Source organism: Montipora foliosa, chromosome 10 (genome assembly GCF_036669935.1).
Source record: "Montipora foliosa isolate CH-2021 chromosome 10, ASM3666993v2, whole genome shotgun sequence".
NCBI lineage: Eukaryota > Metazoa > Cnidaria > Anthozoa > Scleractinia > Acroporidae > Montipora > Montipora foliosa.
Genome location: NC_090878.1, coordinates 1301142 through 1310809, shown reverse-complemented (window position 1 = coordinate 1310809; position 9668 = coordinate 1301142). Strand labels below are relative to the sequence as shown.

Below are 9668 nucleotides of genomic sequence, written 5' to 3'. Positions count from 1 at the left end.
GTAAGTTTTGGATTTCACGGTCCGCTATTACTCACGTTCAAAAATGACCGATTGGACGTCAGAGGGTTGGATCCAGGGAAAAGTGACGTCAGAGGCTCACTAGCTTAGAATTTCAGCGTGTGAACGCAGATTATTATATAGGCAAAGCATGAGTTTAAAAGTCTCAAAGCCCAAAACCCCAGTGCTGCATATTAATTGTGCGGCGTACACACGTATTGCATTCTTAAACTAGTGAGCCTTTGACGTCATGTTCTCCTCGATCCAGCTCTCTCAAGAACATAATAATAACATGTTAGTAATGGCGGACCATTAAATAGGAAAATTACAGTTAAAATAAAGAGGTGTCTTTTTGAAATGATTGCTTAAAACGTGGGTCACTTAGTGTTTTGTTAACATAGTTTTGAAATCCAAAGAAAAATATGAATTGATTTTTTGGTCACAGGGGCACTTTAAGGCTTTCCTTTGTATCGTTCAAAACTGCAATGATCTAACTTAACTTAATTGTTTCATTGCCGCAGTTCAAATAAACCTCTTTCCAAAATGGCAATCATTTTAGTAAACTTTTGTTTGCTTGTAAATTATCCCTTCTTGCCTCATTCAAGGTTAAATATTCTTTTGAATTTTAAGTTTAATTAAGAACTAGGCAAAAAGGGCTACTTCGCTAGAAAACAAAAGAATACCAGAAAGGTGGCCATTTTGGAATACATACATTGGGTAGAGCGAAATTTCCGCGCTGTTTTCTTGTTCAAATCTTCATTTCCTTCTGATGTTTAGGGTTAGGTTATGTGCTACGTCTATTGTAACCAATTTACGGAACTGTCCAGCAAGGGAGTGGTTACAGGTGGTCGTTACAAATCCGATTTATAGACAAGGACATGTACATTGAAATGCAGGTTCAATAGATGCATAAATTAAATGTGAATTTACGTCACATGCACAATGTACTGTTGGCGCTAAAGCAGTTGTGCGTATCCATACGTAATCTCCTGCTTCAACGTGATTACATAGAATCAGTTCATTCTAGCAAGAGAATGGTAAACGTTGTTACACACTATCCATTTGTTGGTAATGCTTCATTTCAATCAAAACTACTTAAGCAATTTTGCCACAAGATCTGTGGGACACGAAAAACAGTATATTATATCGTCACTCTCCACAAAATAGATCATGTCCGCCGGAAGTTCGTCAGCGCTGTGGTATTTCCTCTCCTCATTCAAGACCAAATTTGTTGATGTGAATTGAACGAATTTTCGAAAAGGGGCTGGATTCAGTTCGGAATGGCCTGTTGACCAATAACAGCCCCTCACTGCAATCAATCACTCGAATCTTGAACTGCAATCAATCACAATCAGTCACATCTGACGCCTCACTGACTGTCAGTCGGCTCCTTTGAGTTACATGCGCTTTTTCAGTCACGAGCCTATTGATGTGTGGGTTTCCCCGTTCTGGTTAATTGAAAGGTAATTAATATACACTTAAAGGAAAACTGTCACGAGAAGCGCATGCGCTAGCGTCTTGTGAAAACTTGAAAAGTGTTAGGTTAACTTTTTTCAAGTTGAATCGACAAATTCAAAATGGTGTCCACTGGGGAGGGCCATGGTAGACAAAGGAGAAACTCCTGCGAATATACGTGACTCACGCGTGAATCCATGATGGCGGCTAGAATTTTCCGTGAGCTCGAGAGCAAACAAACTCGAGCATGCGCAGCTCATGACAGTGCCCCTTTAAGAGCTCAGTATCACTGACAATATTTTCAAATCGTTTCTTTGTGGAGAGTGGTTTCAGCAGTATTTGTTCCCAATAATTCACAAGCAAGTGTTGGCGAACGAATCGAATCAAAGGAGACGCTTGAAAATTGAGCTGCCAGGCTGGTTGCGTGGGAGACATTAGGGAGCTTAAGCACGCCCGTTTTTGAGACGCGGACGGCAACCGGAAGTGAATATTTCGCTCGCCAGGATAGAGGTCTCTCCCAGATTTTTAATACTGCAAAGATACTTTGCGGTATAAATGTGGTTGTGTGAAGACAAGTTAAAAGAGAGAACAACTCAGTTCCGGTTGCCGTGCGCGGGTTTCCGAATTACTTACCGACTTCCTGTCAAACTGCCATTGTTTTGAAAGCGACCAATCAAAAAAATAGTTCAAGTCCATTATCCCAGAGTCTTTCCGGGCGCTCACCTACTGATCAAAAAGCCCGAGGACTCTGGGTACGAGATTTATCATCCACCAATCAGACCCTTTCCAGGCCAAATACAGCAGACAGAATGAATTATATTTGGAAACGGTGGATGCGAATATGTTCTTTCTATCGGCGTGTCATCTATTTATTATTATTATTATTATTATTATTATTATTATTATTATTATTATTATCATCATCATTATCATCATCATCATCATCATTATTATTATTATTATTATTATTATTATTATTATTATTATTATTATTAGAGCGTTTTAAAGTTTAAAACAAAAGTGAAGGGTAGGCGGTAGAGAGGCGGAACCATCAATGCATAAATAAAATCTGAGTTTGCGTCACATACATGACCGGTGTTAGCAGCGGAAATCGTGCTTAGTACTTCTGAGTGATATAAGACATTCCACTCAATGACGAGGCTAGTTGGACTAATTAGCGTAAAGACAAGAAAATCATTTATCGGTTGCCATACATCAACAGGCACTGCGTGGGCTGAACTGAAACGGGAACGCAACTGTGTGTTCGTTCCATTGTCATTAACTGAACCGGGTTAACGCACCACTACCCATCCTATTTAGATACCAGAATCAGCTGGTGTTAACAAGACTGTATGGCTGAGACGCTTCGATCAGAGTGGGGCTACATAACTGGGGTAAGTACCTCTTGGTCTTTCAGTGAATTTAGGCCATCGCTTAACTGCTGCTATTTCGTTCATCAACATGGAAATACTGGGATCAATAGCTGTTATTACAGTTGAGCCCACGGGTAAGCCGTTTGAGTTTCAGAAGGCGCCCAAACGAGGTTTTCGGGTCAAAACAAGAATTTCTTATAGAAGGTCTGTCTGATATCCTGACTTTTTACTGTTTCCTTCGCCTTGTTTTCGAGTAATTTGAGGTTTTTCTGAGCAAATTTTATCGTGGAAAGTATGGAAAGGCACTTTATAGGATATGCATGTGTTTGTAGGCGACGTGGTAGCGTTATACTCGTAACCATGTCAACCCACGGTTTCATAAAACAGAGACTGATATTTCGATACGCACAATTTATTTCGGACCTCGCTGGAACTTGCTGTGGCAATAAAAAACTTGAACTCTTCGATTCGAAACAATAGAGGTTTATGAACTTGAATTCCTTAAGCCGTGTGGCTGAGAGTTCTTGAATATTCTTATGTGGTTAGAACTAGCTAGAACTTAAAAGAGAAAAAACAATACTACCTTTAACAACATTCTAAACTGTGATACAAGGCTGATCACGCAGTGAATAAAAACCGAAGAAAGAACAAATAAAATGCACTTCACCAAACGATGAGATTAAAAACCTTATTCTGTACAAAACTGGAAAATTCTGAACTTACTCTAGTCTCCCAGCTGTGAATGTTTCCTTACATTTTGATCCGTGAGAGATGATCTCTAGCCTTCCAGTTGATGTGAGAGCTATAATTGTAGGTATAATTAATCAAATAAGTTACTTTTCAAGGAAAACAACGACTTGTTTCTCGGTACAACATGCAAGAAACGTGAGACCTTATGAATGACAAAAGTATTAAATTGTCACGAAAGCTGATTATTGGGCGTGGAAAACTCAGAAACAGTGTTAACTTAAGTAACAACCTCAAATGTTCGAAACTATCGTTGGCAGCTTCCATTATACTGCGTGTTTACCCAAAAAATATCAAATTTAATTTTGATCTCAAATTTATTGTACGGGTCAAACATTTTATTCTACGCACGAGTTGTCATAACGCACGGGTTACCTATTCGCATGCAGTTGGCTCATAACACAAAGGAAGTGATTGCTTAAGTAATTCCAATAACTAATTACACTTCTATGGCATCGTTTCCTTTCCCCACATCAGTACTTTCGATTGTTTCAATAACAATGGAATTAGTTGCGGTGACATGACAGTTTGCCCATGCGCACAGAAGTGAAGCTACAGTTGAACATTACAATGGTATCGTGACCCGAGCTACACGTGTGGATTCCAGTGTAGAATTTTTTTTATTATTGAATCATGAATTTACAAGTCGGACCTTAAGACGCGTTAATTTATTGAATTGACCCCCGGTTAGTTATCACCACGTACGGCTTGTATATAGTGAAGCAACAATGTACTCACTACCCTGAGAGCCAGATGTTATTTTTCTGGTTTTGGGTTGCCAGGGTATTTGCTTACTGAATAGAACCCAAGTTATTCCATTTTACAAGTGACTATGGAACCTCATATTGAAAGCAACGGAAATTGTACTAAAATACACAAAATATTGTGAGCTTGATTAACTTCAGTTGAGAACATCTGCTGGTAACCAGTCGAGAAACAAGGATTGTACTCAAAGAATCTGCAAAAGAAGTAGTTGTTATTCACGGTTCACTGAGCCGTGGATAGTTTGGGTTTTGAATATAACAAACAAGAGAACAAATAAAAAAGCAAAGACTGGTTTATTTAAGTTACATCGCATTTAAAATTGAATTTTGAGTAACTCTTACAGAACAATAATAATTTAAAAATAATAGGGGACAGCTATTCTTAGAGTTATTTTCATAGAGTTATGTCGTAGAGTTAGAGATTTTAGACTGGCAAAATCCTGAATTCAAGATTTTGGAGTTCAAGATTTATCTTGAAGTCAGGATTTTGGCAGTCGTTAACTCTAACTCTAAGTCATAACTCTACTGAAATAACCCCATTGATGGTTAACCTCAAAATAATACAACCATAAATCCGTTAACTTGATTTATTTCAAAACAATTCCTACGTATTCTTAAATAGCATGGCTGGCTGCATGTATTCGGAAGCAGATTACAAAGCTTGTTATTCTCGTTCTTACTTATAGACTCAAAAAGCTGATATATTAACAACTTTTCGTTCTCGCTCAAAATTTACAAAATGCAAGAGTACTGTACTTTCAAAGGCCGAACGACAGCGGAGCAGTTTTGCAAACATTTGAGCGGATATAACACTTACATGTATGTATTTTCACGTTGCAATTGAAAAGCAGAATCTTTGGTATATAATGAATGATATTTGACGACAATGAAAATTTCTTTAAAGCCATGATATGCTTTGCAGGTAATCGTCTTATGTTCCTGCTCAAATACGTGCTGGTGTTTCTACTATACATAAAATGGTATTCTGCTGAGTTGACATGAGCGAGCTCGTTAACTTCAGCATTTACGCCCCACGTGAAAATCAGAACATTTTTTAAAACATGTATCACAATCTTCCAGTCTGCACCAGGGTAATGCTTTGCGTAAGAAATCGTCAAAGACCGGCATTTTTAAAAATAATAATAAACCAAAAGAAGCTTTACTTTCACCTCGTTCAACGAGAGTTTGATCCAAAATGCTTTCTTTGCTAATTGCTTTTATGCTAATTGTCAAATAACAATCAGTTGGGTGTAAAATCAGATATCAGAATAACATGATAACAATACAGATGATGCAATCTAAAATCTAAATTACTTGAGTAGGGCCATGATGAACAAAAGAAAATTATAAATTATGACGATGATATTTTCTCACCCCAAACCCCATTCAAATCGATTGAAAATTATCTCAGTAATTTCTAATGATGTTTTCAGAGAAACCGTACTATGCAAGACATTGAAGCGACGAGTTCCTTGCGAAAAATATACCCTTGATGTTTTTCATGCACGTGGACCTTTTTCACCAATCCCCGCTCATTCCACGAGCCCGTGTTGGATGGGAAATGGTAAGTAGCCAACGAGGCGTGTAGCACCAAGGTTGGCTATAAGTGATCTCGTTTCATCCAACAAGGGCGAATGGATTAATTGTTTTGCCCCGATGAAACTTGGTTTCTGTATCTTGTAAACAACACATTACCCAACTCAAAAATCCTTACTTACGATATACTGTCTACAGCACACTACTTACGAATTTTTTATGACCTTGCCTTGTATGTAGACATATTATTAGACGAAGAGTGAAGTGATTCTCGCACTTTAGCTGGACAAATTTAGCAATTGTCTATACAGTCAGGAATTTCGAACCACGTTGGAGCCACCTTGGCGATAAAAACCCTAACTAACCGTAAAGTAACGGCATTTCCCAGGGTCTTCTCAGCTTTTCGAGGGAAACCCCGGGATCTCCCATTGGATTCTGCATTTTGATTGGTTCATAGATTTGCACTCATTAAGCCAAATGTCGATGATTTAAACATAGTTTTTCCCAAAATCAGAATAGCAGCGTGGCCCTATGATTGGAATGCTGGATTTACACAGAAATGTTTCGCATTCAAATCCCGCTCCGTCTACCAACGATGTATTCGTTTTCGGTGGTCCCAAATTCACCTCCACCACGTCTTGTAAAAAGCCCGAACTGGTTTCTCTTTCCAGTTCGGACTCTTCACCCCCCGGGGGTGGGAGTAACTTTATTTATACACGGTAAATCCTTCTGCAGAGATTATAAAAAGATAAAAGATAAAAATTATAACTATTTAAACTAACTAACCTAAAATACTATTAACTAAATACTAAAAGCTGCTTTACAAGGATGCCGTGTAAACCTCATTAAAAACTGTGGTGAAGTAGATAAAATTTAAAGTCACGTAAAGATGTTGCTGCACGAAGGTCACTGAATAGGCTGTTCCACAACCTGGCTTGGTTGTAAGAGAAACCCTTCTTTGAATAATTGGTGCGGGGCTGCGGAAGAGCCAATCTATTTTCATTAATCCTTAATCGATATCATGTTACGTCGTTTCAAAAAACAAATCTAGAACTCAGATATTCAGGGGTCATCCCATGTAAAGATTAGATTTGTACATCATAACAACAGCTGATTCCAATGTTTGGTATTTGAGTTTATGGGATAGCAAATTGTCGGGATTTTCGGGGCAAGAAAATTCTGGCTTGGCGGATTTAAAAGTGGAAAGATTGGTGGTAAAAAAAGGTTGTTACAGAAAGAACTGTAGCGTTAACTTGTTGATTTAATAATTACTAGTCGCGTTAGATTCCATCACCTCATTTTCTCTTGACTCCCTTTTGAAATTACAATTGAAAAGACTTCATGTAAGGTTTATGCAGAAAGTGACTAAGTTGGGGTTGCTAAAATTACATTTATCCAAAAGTGACTAAGATGGGGTCTGTAATTGGCCATAAAATAGACTATGAAGGGGTAGGGGCTCTCGACATTGTTCTCTGTGTTTATTTGAATTCATTGTTGCTTTCTATTCATGGCCCCACAAGCGTCAAACTTTAAATATCGCCGTGTATAAATGAAGGTTCTTTACTTTTCTTTCTTTGCTAATTGCAAAATCTAGATCTCCTGACAATCGCCAAAGGAAGTGTTCCTTTGTCTTGTTCCATTCTGCCAGCGTTCAAATTGTAATTTTTGAGCTCTATCACGGTCTGAAGTATTAGCCGTCTTCTCGCCCAAACCCGCCAAAGGGGCAAGGCGTCTCTCTCGCCCGCCTCGTCCCTTTGACGCTTTAGACTTTAAGCTCTACTAATCTGAAATTCGTTTTATATCTAGCGACCTGTGAACAGACGACAAGAAAAGGTTAAACCTGCATTTCCTAAGTTGTCCTTGGATCACGCATCCATAAAACCACGGTATGATGTATTGGTCGTTGGTTCAGGCTATGGCGGCTCTATTGCAGCTAGCCGTTGTGCCAGAGCTGGCCAAGCTGTGTGCCTACTGGAGCGGGGGAAGGAGTGGCGACCTGGTGAATTTCCTGAGTTGTTTCGTCATGCCTCAAAGGAAATCCAAGTTCATCTTGGTGGAGAGAAAACTATAGGTAACATACTTAACTGTCAGACTACTGTATAGCTGCTCTGAATAAATATGCTTGTGTCTCCCTCCCTAGAGTATTTCCCTCTCCATATCATTTCCAAACCATGACGGCTAAAATGGGCTCTTTGCAGGTTAGTGATCACATGGTTCGAAAACCGCCATACTGGGACGTAAATTGCCCACTGGGACATCTAAAACAACGAAAATTTAAATTATCTTGCTTTGTTTTAGATGTCCCAGTGCGCAATTTGCGTCCCAGTATGGCGGTTTTTTTACCATGTGATCACTAACCTGCAAAGGGCCAATTGTTTACTATTTCCTGTTCACCTTTCTTGTTCTCTTGTTTTATACATCTCTTCAAAGCGAAATTATCTAATGCTTTTGGAATTTAAAAAGACAGGATTTGATTTTACATGTTCATACATATACGACAGTGCAACCTAGCTTATTAAACAAGCGCAGTTCTGCTTTATGAACGAAGGATAAAACAGAATTTGAATTGATTTTGTCTTTGAGTACTAAAAATGAAACGAAATCAACTCTGTAGGTGACCTTTCGCCGAAGTCCAAATGCCATTAACTTTGATTTCTTGAAGTTGATAGATAACTTATTAGATTGGCACTAATGAAAAAGCAACTCAGAATGTAACGCCGGTTTCACAAAGAAAAATATCATATTTATGGGCAAAAGGAGATATTAGTATCGCCGGGATGTAGAATAAAGTCTAAGAAATTTGACACAATACATAAGTCATTTACATTTATAAGAAAAAGGAGGGGAACCCCGAGGAACCCCGTATCGCATCTGATAAGAACACGAACAATGACCGTCAAATTCAACAAATTGTTGCCTGTTTCTAAGATAGCTACAAGACCAGTTCAGGGCAGAACGTCGAACACCATAATACTGAAGTTAGTCAACTTTTCATAATAATAGAGCCTAATTCCCAAAAGACTTTTCGCTGTTGTTCCGTGTACACTAACATGACCGCCTAGAAGTTAGGTGCAAGCTAATGATAGCAGATGAAATTTTGTCGTACAAATAAGTACAGTAATTTTTCCTAAAGCCAAATTTACTGTCAGAAGGAATGTCAAATTTGTTAATAAATTTAAGAAGATGGATATATATCAATTTCTCTCAGATTTTCGAAATTGGTGGTAGGACAGACAATTTGACTTATTTTTGACTATCCTAAAATGAATTTGTTGAAACCTAGTGGCTGTTTGCCACGAAATGAGCGATCAATGCACTCTTGATATAATTGACGGTTGTTTAAACAGTACTCAACATTATAATGCGAGGTTGAAAAAATGTCGATATCAAGCGCCATTTCATTAGGTATCACGTGTTTACTTATCGATATTTCTTTGCGTCCATGAATGAACCAAATACCATCGAGTAAGAAGCAAAAGAAAGCTAAAAGTGACATAAATGCACACTTTTGGCCTCTTGAATACTTACTGAAGGTTTCATGACCATGATGAATCATCACCATTATCTTCATACAGTGTTTATTTCCTTCCGTTTTGCAGCTAAGGCTGAATTATACGAATGGGGTCAATACTAGAATTTATAATATTATGAATACTTATATGAATGGTTTCTTGAATAGAAGTGATCATAACAGATTGGCGCGCAAAAGTCATCAAATAGAACAAAAAAGCTGCTTCAGTCGCCTATTAGTTAAGTTATACCTAATAAGAGCTTCTAAAGCCGCTGTTGCACTAGG

At 38.2% G+C, this 9668-nt stretch overlaps 1 protein-coding gene across 1 annotated transcript in view; it reads left to right on the top strand.

Moving 5' to 3' along the window:
* Positions 1-2691: 2691 nt before the first annotated feature.
* Positions 2692-9668, top strand: part of LOC137974040 (uncharacterized) — a 46301-nt gene continuing 39324 nt past the window's right edge. Inside the window, exons 1-2 of the mRNA XM_068820960.1 lie at positions 2692-2846; positions 7679-7943. Of these exons, the coding sequence (XP_068677061.1) occupies positions 2805-2846; positions 7679-7943 (307 nt within the window). The 5' untranslated portion in view covers positions 2692-2804. The remainder of the gene's footprint in view (positions 2847-7678; positions 7944-9668) is intronic.